The following is a 12,000-nucleotide window of genomic DNA, read 5'->3' on the forward strand; positions in this document are numbered from 1 at the left end:
CCCCCCCCCCCCCCCCCCCCCCCCCCCCCCCCCCCCCCCCCCGCCAGACACCTGCCTCCCCCATCAGACCCCGCTAGCCCGGTCAGCACCTGTCTCCCCCGTCAGACAGACACCCCCTCCCCCGCTAGCTACCCACCGTCCACTCCGTGACCGGGTGCCAGACTCGGTCCCAACAGACGAAAACCCCTGGTAGGGTGGTTTTGAAGAACCAGTTTATTCATACATTACACCCAAATCATAAGCAATTTATACGCGCCAAACTCCGACTGGAAAAAAGTGAACTGATAGGATGTTTTTCAGAAAATGTACTGTGCTCACAAATAAGACGAATTTGACCTGTTCCATTAATAGAAATGAAGTAACAGCTCAACAAATTGAAAGGGGAACAGAAGCGTCTTCCTCCCGCGCAGCTTTGAACGGATGCCCGCACTCAGACCACGGGTCCCCAGGAACAGCGGCGGACGGAGGCTCGGGCTCTGGACCCAGCGGTCCTGAGGCTGCCCCCCTGCCCACCCCCCCCACGGGGCCGCCAGCAGCCCAGGTCTCGACCCGGCGGCTGCGCAGCAAAATAACCAGGGTGAGGGGCTGCAGGCCGCATGTTGGTCGGCCCATCCGGAGCGGCGAGCATCTCAGGTCCAAGCCCTGCTGTGGCCCGGGGGCCAGGGCAGGAAGAATGAGCGTCAAGTTCCACGTGTCCTTTGCATCATCACTGGCCTTCTGTGGAAGCAGTCATTAAAAACAAAGCACCATCGACCACACTGCACGAACAACTCACTTTAGCCTAGGCTTTGCAAACATCTTACAGAAGAGGAGAGAGAATACGTATTACTTAATGAAAACAGAACTGCTGGCACCACGTTTCCCCACAACAGTACATAAGAACGGACAATACATTAAATAAACATTCTGTTATTAATCATTAAATATATTAATACCAAAAATCATGTATAAATTAGGAAATAAATGTACAAACTGTTTCACAAAGTGCTTTTTAAAATATATACACAACATTCAAGAAATTCTTAATGTAAGACATTTCAGATTGAAGTTCTGGGATAAGTTTAAGTGTCCTTTTCTTTCAAAAAGTATTAATACAGCACTTAAAAAAACACACACATAAAAGGCATATTCGCAGATTGGCAAGGAATAAAAATAAAACTACTTTCACAGTTATCTAAAATGTTTAACATTTTCAGTGGGAAATTTTAGTTCCTGATTGCGTTTGCAAATTAGTTCTATGAAAACTGTCAGGAAAGAACAGAACAAAATTGAGGGAGACACCCCCCCCCCCACTTAAATGAAATTGCTAATGTCTGTGTCATTTAGCAATTAAGAACTCTCTTTCAGTAATTTAATATATGTATTTTTAAGCCCTTACCAGCATTAAGAGTTTTTAAAACCCATATGCCTATAAAATAGACACTCCTATCCCAATGTACGTGTGACTCTGTCCCCACAGAAGAGGGGAAAATATGCCAGAACAGGACTGGTACTCGTCTGGGGCAATCTTTAATCTGTGCCTCGGTTCTTCATCTGTAAAATGGGAACAGTAATTGCCTCCGTATTTCCCAGTGTGGACTGTCAGGATTCATTCAAGCAACAAAACAAAACAAAACAAAACAACATAAAAACAGCATAAAATGCCTTGTAAACTGTAAACCATCAACAACTCTGGCTGAAAAACTATTTTAGACTATTAAAACACGGAATTTATCCATTTAAAAACACCATCTCCAGTAGATCCACTAGATCTCCAGTAGATATGATATATATCAAGAATGGGATATTTTTTGTATTTTCTTGGTTGTTCTTGGAAGCATGTCAGCATTTACCCACGTAAAAGTTGATACAATGTTTGTATTACTGATTAGTGACACAGGTTTTCCTTTTAGTATGCTTTTTCCAAGTCAGCTATCTGTAATGGCTGAGGAGAACTTAAATGGGATTTGATGTCCTAGGAATGTAACATTTACTCAAATTCCCTTACTTTTAAACCCTTCCTGTCCTTGGGAAGAACACAGAATTTGTGGGGTTCTTTTTAAAAATAAGATGTGAATTTCAGATCTCTCTAAAAGAACAGCAACACTTGCTTAGAGATCTGAGTAAGTAGGTCCAGGAAGGTATAAAACAAAATACTTGCCAACTAGAAAATTTGGTACAAATATTTTAAACTCTCAATTCAGGACTGGGTGATATCAAATATCCAAATCCCAAAACTGACCATCAAATAAATAAGGGCCAAGGCCAGTCATTTCCAAGAACTACCCTCTTTCCTTCCCTGGGTCAGGCTAATCGTACGTTTATTTGGAATATACTCGTTGATCCCTCTTTGCTCTTTATACAAAAACATAAAACATTCTGGATAAACACAACTGGCGAGAGACATGGGTAACGCACGGGCTCTGGAAAGCACCGTTCACAGCCCCCCCCCCCCCCCCCCCCCGGCAAAGCATGTTCATCCTTCTCACCGTGTACCAGAAACTGACCCAAAACACAGAAGACGCCCTGCCCCCATCGAGGCACAGGGAGAGGCTGCCATCTGGGGCTGTGCGCGCATGTCCGGCTGCGGTGTGGCTGGCGACAGACCAATTTACAACCCACGTTATGACAACTGCGTGAGAAGAGGCAGACCTGAGGCCTGCTTATATGAACACATGGACTATGGCATCTTGTAGACGTGTCCCATCCCTGGGCACAGAATACTCGGGTGACAAGAGGACCCCTAAAGCTAGCTAGAAACATCAAGGGTAGGGTGGGGCGACAAAAAAGGGACAACCTCCCCATTGTGTGGACGTACAACACTATACACAGCACCGAATATGTCACACCATCGAAGCGCCGTCTCTCGCCAGCGGTGCGCGCCTGGCATCGCACCCAGCATGAAATGCGCACGCTTCACATGCAGACGCTGCGTGGGGCGGAGGGGCAGTCAAGAGGTCAGAGTTCATGAGAACTGCCACCAGCCCAACCATCCCCAGGGGCCACGCCACCGCAAGGCTCTACCAAGAGCGTTCGTCCCTACTGCTGGTAGTTTCCGTACTGGCCCTGTAAGAGATCAAGACACACGTCATACTCCCGTAGTTAAGGCAGACCTCCCACCCAGCGCCCCGCCGCGGCCACCCGAGACGGGATGGAAGCAGGCATGGAGAGCAAGCAGGCCAACAGCTCTGCCTAGGTCTCGGAGCAGCACGACTGGCCGCTTTCCAAAGGCCATCGTCCACGCCTGTGGCTGACGGTTTCGATCAGAAGGTCAGCGAGGCTCCTTACCAGCCACCCCCCAAAAAAATCCCCAAGGGGCCAAGCTCCCACAGGTCAGCAGCAGGGCTGGCTGCAAACTTGGGCTGGGACCTTGACGCAGAGCCACTCAGCCAGCCGTGTCTGACCAAGTGAGCGTACACGTACAGGTCATTTCCAAAAGCCTTAGTGGATCAGAGAATTCACATTCTGGAAGAGACCCTGGCGGCCAATTCCTTCATCTCATTATTCCTCACGACCATAAGAGAAACCTTCGTCACGTTTCGACAGACACGACGGGTCTGCGCGTCTGAAGGCATCCCCGAATCTTGCCTGCTCGTAGCCATAAGGCCGCTGCTGCTGGGCGGACGGGCCCGTCTGAGACGCTCTGTAGCTTCCGTACTGCTGGCCTTGTCCTTGCTGGTAGCCGGAGTACTGCGAGGCGGCTCCCTGGGCAGGCCCTGTGAGAACACACAGCGAGCCGTGAGAATGACCCCCACAGCGCTCCCCGGCCCCCCGGAAGTGCCTGTAGCACCGTTCCACCCAGCGGGGCAGGCTCAGCGGAGCACAGAGCAAGGCTACCCTCGGCTCCCGCGCAGCTCCCTGGCCGGGGTGAACGGGCTGCTTCCCGGCAGCAGCGTGTCCGCCACAGTGGTCCCGCAAACCCGCGAGTTAGGCATCACAGCAGGTGTTGAAAACTCTCGTGTGCGAGGGAGGAGGAAGGCATTCCCGTGGAAAGTAAAGCGAAGGCTTTGGAAAGGACTGATAAAAGCCAAGGGGGCGCCTGGGTGGCTCAGTCGGTTAAGCACCGCCTTTGGCTCAGGTCATGATCTCTCGGTTCGTTAGTTTGCACCCTAAGTCGGGCTCTGTGCTTTCGGCAAGGAGCCTGCTTTGGATCCTCTGTCTCTGCTTCTCCCTTCCTCCCCCTGCTCGCATGCAGGCGCGCGCTCTCTCTCTTTCTCTCTCTCAAAAATAAACACTTAACGAAAAAATAAAGATTTTAAGGGCAAGTAATTTTTCAAAACATGGTTACTGAATTAGCCGTGGCTGTAAAAAGTGGAACACAAATCTCGGCCGGGGGCTTTCCTTCCTCACCGTGTGTCACGGTCACCTGTGAGCTCAGGAGTGAAGGCCCAGCCAGGCAGGCGGTCCTGAGGTGCAGCAAGGGCCGGGTCCCACTCAGACAGGCACACGGTTTGTGGAAGGACACCCTCTCATTCAGGTGGTAAGGACAGCTCTCACCATGTATTTTATCGTATTGTACTTGTTTATTTCTTTGTTAAATGTTTATTTTTAGAGAGACAGAGCAGAGCAGGGGAGGGGCACAGAACCTGAAGCGGGCTCTGAGCCCCGCGCTGTCCGCACAGAGCCTGACACGGGCTCAAGCCCATGAAACGGCCAGATCGTGACCTAAGCGGGTCAGACGCCCAGCCAACGCGGCCACCCAGGCACTCTCCTGGTGTATTTTATGACGACGGTGTGCCGGGCCGTCACGCGGTGGCCACGTCAGGCAGCTGTCCTCATGCGACAGCGGCACCTGGGCTCCCGTCTGTGGGAGCCCATCCCCCGCCCCCCCCCCATGTGGGCAGCACTCAGTGGCTTGCTTCCACTGACTGGCGGAGGGAGAGGAAGATGGGACAGCTCGATGGTGGGGGGAGCAGGCGGATGTCCCTGGCCAAGTGACCACAGTCATGTTGATGTGGGATGAGAAGGGCCCTTCACCCCTGCGGTCTTTCCCAACCCACAGCCCAGGTTCACCCTGAAAAAGTTCAGACAAATCCAACCCGAGGCTGTCTGACAAACCACGTGTCCAGGCTCCCTCACAACTGTCACGGTCCAGAAAGACCAGATTTCAGAGATGCTGTCCCAGCCCAGGGGAGCCTGAGGAGACGTGAGACTCAATGTCCTGTGGGATCCCAGATGGGCTCTGGGGCAGAATCGGACACTTGGGGAAACCCAGTGAGATCTGAATAAGCTGGGAGTCCCGTCAACAGCAATGGGGCAGCGTAGTTTCCTAGTTGTGACCAGCACACTGCGGTCGGACAAGGTGAAAGACAGGGGAACTCTGTGCGCCTGCCACACGGCTTTGCTGGAAATCTAAAACTACTCCACAGTGGGGGTCCCTGGGGGGCTCAGTTGGTTTAGCATCACCCTTCAGCTCAGGTAATGATCTCACGGTTCATGGGTTTGAACCCCACATCGGGCTCTGTGCTGACAGCGCAGAGCCTGCGTCCAATTGTGCTTCCCCCTCCTTCTCTGCCCTTCTGCTGCTCACGCTCTCTCTCAAAAATAAATAAAACATTAAAAAGTTAATAAGACCATTCCAAAATGAGCGTACTAATAAGCTTCACTGAACGAACGGCAGTGTTACCCTGCGTGGGGCCCGTGTGGGAAGGCGCGCCCTCCACCTCACCCCCTTACCGTAGCCTGGCTGCTGCCCGGGGTAGCTCTGCTGGTTGGGGTACTGCTGCTGGTACCCCGCCTGCTGCTGGGCTGCGCCCTGCTGGTACCCCGCCTGCTGCTGGCTGTACTGCGAGTTCCCTGTCAGAGAAAGACACACGTGGTTGGTTTCCAGAGACAAAGGTGGCTCTTCCCACCACTCACGACGTGGGCGCCTCAGAAAACCCTGGACCAACTCGGCTGCTTCAGAATCTTCTTTTCCACAACAGGTCAAATATTCTATGACGTTTTCTCTTCTTGTCTTACCAGAATGTGAATAAGTAGCCAAAACGAAAGTGAACTGAAGGCAAAGGCTAACATGAGTGTTTCGGGTTGAACTGTGTCCCCCCGAGAGGTGTGATGGAGCCCTAACCCCACGCAGCTGTGCGCGGGGTCTTATCTGGAATTAGGGTCTCTGCAGATGGGAGCAGAGAGGAGCAGGCTGTCCTGGACTAGAATGAACCCTAATCTGATGACGCGTGTTCCCGCAAGAGGGCCACGTAGACTCGGACGCAGGGAGGGCCACGTGCGGACAGCAGCACAGTGGAGTGACGGGCCCACGAGCAAGGACACCCAGGACGGCCGGAGCCACCAGAAGCAGGGACAGAGGCCTGGGACACACCCTCCATCGGATCTCGGCCCCCTGGCCTGCGCAGCCCCTGTCACAGTGGCCCTGGGACACCGAGACAGCCAGAAGCAGCGCGTCAGGACAGCCCATCCCGGCAGCCAAAGCACAGGGCCGCGCACAGGCAGCTGGAAACACGCCGCGGCCACGCAGCCAGGAGGCCAGTGCGAGGAAGCGGAGAAACTCTTACAGTCTCAGTGACGAAGTGCTTCCATGGTGCTCGGCGTGGGCCCCCACGGCACCGTGGCGCCTGGCTCGGCCGGCCGCACGTCCCCTCCTCCCTCCTGGCCTGACACCAGCGCTCTGTCCGCGAGCGCCCTCTCATTCTACGGGACTGCCCAGCGCTCCTGTCATATGCCACCTCCCGCGAACCCCAGGACCAGCCACTGTGCCCCACAAGATGCCCCATCCCACAGTGGGATAATGTAATGACTGGAAAATTCTTTATTTTGGCTTCAACCTACCCCCTCACTGCTTCCCCTCCACGCCCTCCACCTCACGGGGCCAGGGGCCACTCACGCACATCCGGCTTCTCAGAGCACAACACCACCCGCCTCTCATACCAGACCCGGCACAGCCACCCACCGTGGGTGACCCGGACCCTGTGACACAAGCATGAGTAGTGCCGGGCCGGGTCCAGACAGCGAGTCGGAACAAAACGCTTCCAGGGTCAGGAGGAAACCCCGTCTGCCACACCCGCCTTAAAAGACGTGACTGTTTTAGCAAGTCTCCTGTCGATTACGGGAGGCGAGAACACGTAACCTAAATGTGAGAGTATAAAGCCGTGCACTTCGAAGTTCAAAAGGCTGAGTGGCACGTCCGAATCTGTCTTTGGAGCAATCATTTCTGCTAGAAGGTTCTTTCCTGAGGATCCTCACAGGGACACAGCAGCCTGGGCGGTGAGCAGAGGGTCCTCCCGGTGGTGAAGGCTGAGCGCTGGCGTCCCGAAGGTAGATGGAGAGCCCACGGCTGCGGCCTCGGTGCTGGCGGAGGAGCGGGTGCAGGGATGGCCCCGGATGCTCCCCTCTTCCTGGCAGGCAGAGACCCAGCGGCGCAGACCCGAGCCAACTCTACTCCTCACACATGGAGCTGTTTCTAAAATGGCCCAAACACGTGGATCTCTGGCCGTGTGGAGCCCAGCAGCTTGGGGGGTGGGGGTGGGTGAGTGAGGAGGCGGAACACAGGTGTCGCCTGCAGGGCGCCAACAGGGCTCAGTCAGTTAAGCATCTGACTCTTGCTCTCGGCTCAGGTTCGTGAGTGCGAGGGTTCGCTGCTGTCAGCACGGGGTCTGCTTTGGATCCCGTCTCCCTCTCTCTCTCTCTCGGCCCCTCCCCCATTCTCTCTCTCAAAAACAAACGTTAAAAAGAAATCTTAAAAAAAAAGTGTTACTTGTTCCCCATCAGTGGCCAACACTCAACCACTTGACTAGTTCGTAAAAACAACAGGGAACATGAAGTTACTCATAAATAATTTTGCCTTGAGGTGGTTGGGATGTTTTGTTCTCTTGCCCGACACCCATCGTTAGGTTCCACATCCAGCCAGGGGTCATGGCCAGGTCACCGCACCTGCTCTGGGAAAAGGTGGGGGCAGCTGCCGGGGCAGGGGTGAGGACCTGAGGGGCTGTGACTGCACAGGCACGGGCCACCCCGGGGTCTCGGGAGCCAGACTCCCAGAACAAGAAGACTGGGTCTGAGCCTCGTTAGTAAGTGACACCCAAGCGTGGGGGCAGGGGGAGCTGCTGCGGGGAAATCCTTCTAACTGACTGCAGCCCAACCTCCTGGGCGCTTCTGTCGTACTCTCCACGCACCTGGTGATCGCCCGCCGCTCCACCGCGACTGAGAAACGAACCTGCGCCATGGGAGACGGTATGGCGGCTCTTCAAGAAATTAACCACAGAATTACCAGATCACTCGTAATTCTACTTCTGGGTACAAACGCAAAGGAAATGAAAGCAGGGACTGGAAGAGGCTTCTGCACACCGACGTTCACGGCAGTGTCATTCACCACAGCCGAGAGACACAAACAACCCACGAAGTGTCGGTCTGCTGGGGCACCTGAGGGGCCCAGTCGATTAAAGTGTCCAACTTCGACTCCCGTCATGATCTCAGAGTCCGTGGGTTCGAGCCCCGCGTCGGGCTCTGTGCTGACAGCTCGGAGCCTGGAGCTGCTTCGGATTCTGTGTCTCCCTCCCTCTCTGCCCCTCCCCTGCTTGCATGCGTGCGCGCTCTCTTTCTCTCTCTCAAAAATAGACATAATTTTTTTTTTTAAAGTGACCACCGAGTGGATGAACAAGGCACTTACACACTAGAAAATGATCCCACCTTCAAGAGGAAGGACATTCCGGCAGCTGCTAACACGTATGAGCCCTGAGAACGTTATGCTGACCGAGGTGAGCGGATCCCACCGGGACAAGTGCTGAATGACCCCGCCCTACAGACGCAGAGTCACACGTAGAGAAAGTGGGCGCTGGGGGAGGGAGCCGGGGAGCCAGTGTCTGACGGGGGTAGCAGATCAGTCCGGGAAGACGGACAGGTTTGGGGATGGACGGTGGGGACAGCTGCACGATGTAAGTGTGCTCACGTCACTGAACTACACTCGGAAACGGCTCAAGAGGTGAATTTTGATGTTTTTAGCATAATTATTTTTAAAAAACCACTGAAAACACCTCGATGTGCAAACTGCCTGTTTCACGTTTATTATTTGTGTTTCCGTCCCCAGGGGCCCTGCTACCAAACCTCACGCTGTCCCCACTTGGGACGTCCCGACCAGGAAACCTAGGCTATACACGGCTGCTGTCCCAGGACCCTGTGACTTCGCAGTTTTCTCTCCTCTTGGGGTCTCGTGGGGGCAGGGAGAGGTGCCTTCACTCTATGGGGCCCCTCTCTGAAAAGTTAACGTGCAAATTTCTTCCTGGTTGTGTCTGATGGCATTGTGTTGGTGGCTGGAAGTCAGTGTGGGTGGGAGCATTCACAGCAGGAAAACGGGCGCATGTTAACCGGCTCTGTGGTGGCAGTCCGCTTCCAGAGCGTCACCGTCTCACCCCCCCCCCCCATGGACAGCCCCCAGCCCACGCTGCACTCGATCTGGCCAGCAGGCATTTGAAGAGATGCCCAGGCCAAACCCAGGAAGCCACGCACCCACGTGCATTGCCCGCCTGGCTCAGGAGGAACATGGGGTGCCTGGACGCCCCCCAACCGGGTTGGGAACTCTTGAATGTGCCCACCTGAGCTCCCCCTCCACAGATGGTGGGGTCTGTGCCTCCCCGACCGCAGCACAGGTGGTCCGACCACCCTGCCCGTGTCATGAGTGGGCACCCAGCGCCCGCAGCGGCCACAGGCACCCTGGGCCTCGCAGCGTGCGGGGCGTGTCTGAGGGGAGCCAAGGCCCCCGCGCGGCTTACCGCCCTCGTAGTAGTGCTGCGTGGACTCCTCAAAGGACCGGTCGTAGCTCTGCTCCGTGTACGACTGCTGGTAGGCGTAGTCCCCGTGTCCTGCAGGCAAACGCACACAGCCTGCGGTCAGCGGGGGGTCCAGGCTGCCTGCGCACAGGGTTCAGTTGTGAAGTGAACGGGCCACGCCGTGGGGTCAGGAGTGCCCGGAGCCGGGCCTGGTCTGTTTCCCCCACACGCTGTCTGTGACGGAGCTTCCTGCCACTTCCTGGCCTCCGTTCCCTCAAGGTGCAGGCAGCCACCCTGCTTGGGGGGTGGGGGTGAGGAGTCCGTCTCGGTTTAGAGAGGGGAGACGGCGTAGTCAGTGCCGGACACGTGACCAGGTCGGGCGGCCCTCGTCCTGGGCACCGTGAGCCCTCAGGGGGCCGTGTCACCATTACCTGGCAGTGACACAGCCCGGCCTGCACTGGCCTCAGCCGCTCCCAACCACTCACCCTGTGTGTGCTCTCTGCCCCGGGTCGCTCCCCCTGCAAATCCCACCCATCCTCTGTGACTGCTTTCCACGCTACCTCGCAGATCCCGAGACTATCGGAACGTGACCGAAAGGAGGCTACCACAGGAAACGTCTGCAGAAACTAACGGAGCGGCAGACACAAACCGCCGGCTCGGGTCCGTCGCCTCTGAAGGCCTTTCACAGGGGCTCCTGCGTCCACCGTCTACAACAGTTAGACGCCCCGACTCGGGGACCGCACGTCCCAGCCTCAGCCTCCTGCTGCCGTTCAGGAAGGGAGACGAGAAGCCTCAAGCAGCTGAGTGGCCGTGGCCTGAGCCGGCAACTTCTCTCGGCAGAGGCCAGGGGTGCCGTCGCCCCCATTCCCAAAGGGACTCGGGCCAGGGGAACTCCGGATGCTCTGCTGGCAGACGGCAGGGGCGGCGCGGGCCTCACCGTCAGGGTAGTACTGCTGGCTCATGGGCTCCGAGGCGGCCTGGCTGTGTCCGTACTGCTCGCCTCCGTAGTACTCCTCCTGGCCCAGGTACTGCTGGGACGAGCCTGGGGGCGGGCGGGCGCACGGGACGTGACCTCAGCACGTTCCCCTGTCACGGACGGCCTCCTCGACGCCCACACTTACACCCAACCTCCCCAGCCCCCGCGGTGGCCCCTGCACCTGACCCCACCCCCTAGAGCGGCTCCAGCCTGGCCGCCTCCGGGAGCAGCACCGGCGCGCGGCCGTCGAAGTTTCGCCGGCCCCACGAGACCGCCACCGTCCTCGCGTGATCCCAAAGGCCACGCGAAGCCTCACGCCCCCCAGCTCCCCGGGCAGAGAGACGCGGCGCGGGCCTCACCTTGCTGGGAGGGCCGGTAGGGTGCCAGGGGCCGCTGCCCCATCATGCCGCCCCCCTGGCCGCTCTGGCCCATCATGGCCATGGACGACTGGCCCTGGTAGTGCTGGCTCCCGCCTTGCGCCGAGTTGTAGTGGGACGAGGCCGCCTGCTGGTGCATCATGGACACTGGGCGACACGACAGACCCGAATAACCCCGAGAAGCTCCCCAGGCGGCCGTCCGCACCCTCACCCCGGACCCCGGCCGCACCCCGACCGCCTCCAGCTCCCGGGCCACCTCCACGCGCAGAGGAACACGAGTCCTGTCCTGACCCCTCGTCCCCCAGGCCGGTCCCAGAGGAGCCACGCCTCTGCCCCCGGCCTGTCCAGTGGTGCCGGCCCTGCACAGAACCCGCTAAAACAGCGCCGTCCGGCAGAATGGGGCGTAAGCCATGTTGAAACAGTGGGCAAACGGGTGAGAGCTAGTTTAGTAATATGTTTTGGCTCAAAATACCTAAATAGCCTCATTTGGGGTCAATCAGTTAAACACCCAACTACTGATTTCAGCTCAGGTCTCGATCTCACAGTTTATAGGTTTGGGCCCTGTGTTGGGCCCTGCGCTGACAGCGTGGAGCCTGCTTAGGATTCTTTCTCTCTCTCTGCCCCTCTTCTGCTTGCTCACTCTCTCTCTCAAAATAAATAAACTTAAAAAAAATGTGCCTGGGTGCCTCCGTTGGTTGAGCATCTGACTTTGACTCAGGTCATCATCTCGCAGTTTATGAGCTTGAGCCCTGTGTCACGCTCTGCATCTCTCTCTGTCCCTCCCCTTGCTCAGAAAAAATAAGACATAAAACAATCACACATATGTATTCTAATTTTCAGTATACAGTTAATATTAAAAGTAACCCAGGGAGATAGCTCACGTTCTTGCCGTCTGTACTAAGCCTCTGAAATCCAATGTATGATGCTCTGGGACAGCTCAACGGGGACCCGA

General features: G+C 56.3%; 1 protein-coding gene across 4 annotated transcripts in view; it reads right to left on the reverse strand.

The window, feature by feature from the left end:
• Positions 1-194: 194 nt before the first annotated feature.
• Positions 195-12,000, reverse strand: part of SS18L1 (SS18L1 subunit of BAF chromatin remodeling complex) — a 25,102-nt gene continuing 13,296 nt past the window's right edge. For 3 of the 4 annotated variants that reach the window (XM_039237015.1, XM_039237017.1, XM_039237018.1), the window contains 6 exons: positions 11,031-11,195; positions 10,633-10,737; positions 9,699-9,788; positions 5,656-5,775; positions 3,568-3,695; positions 195-3,045 (listed from right to left, as the gene is read on the reverse strand). In XM_039237015.1, coding sequence (XP_039092946.1) covers positions 3,019-3,045; positions 3,568-3,695; positions 5,656-5,775; positions 9,699-9,788; positions 10,633-10,737; positions 11,031-11,195 — 635 coding nt within the window. In that variant the 3' untranslated portion in view covers positions 195-3,018. The remainder of the gene's footprint in view (positions 3,046-3,567; positions 3,696-5,655; positions 5,776-9,698; positions 9,789-10,632; positions 10,738-11,030; positions 11,196-12,000) is intronic. The other variant, XM_039237016.1, reaches the window with a different exon arrangement.

The sequence above is a fragment of the Hyaena hyaena genome, unplaced genomic scaffold (genome assembly GCF_003009895.1).
Source record: "Hyaena hyaena isolate Hyena2069 unplaced genomic scaffold, ASM300989v1 scaffold_118, whole genome shotgun sequence".
NCBI classification, from domain to species: Eukaryota; Metazoa; Chordata; class Mammalia; order Carnivora; family Hyaenidae; genus Hyaena; species Hyaena hyaena.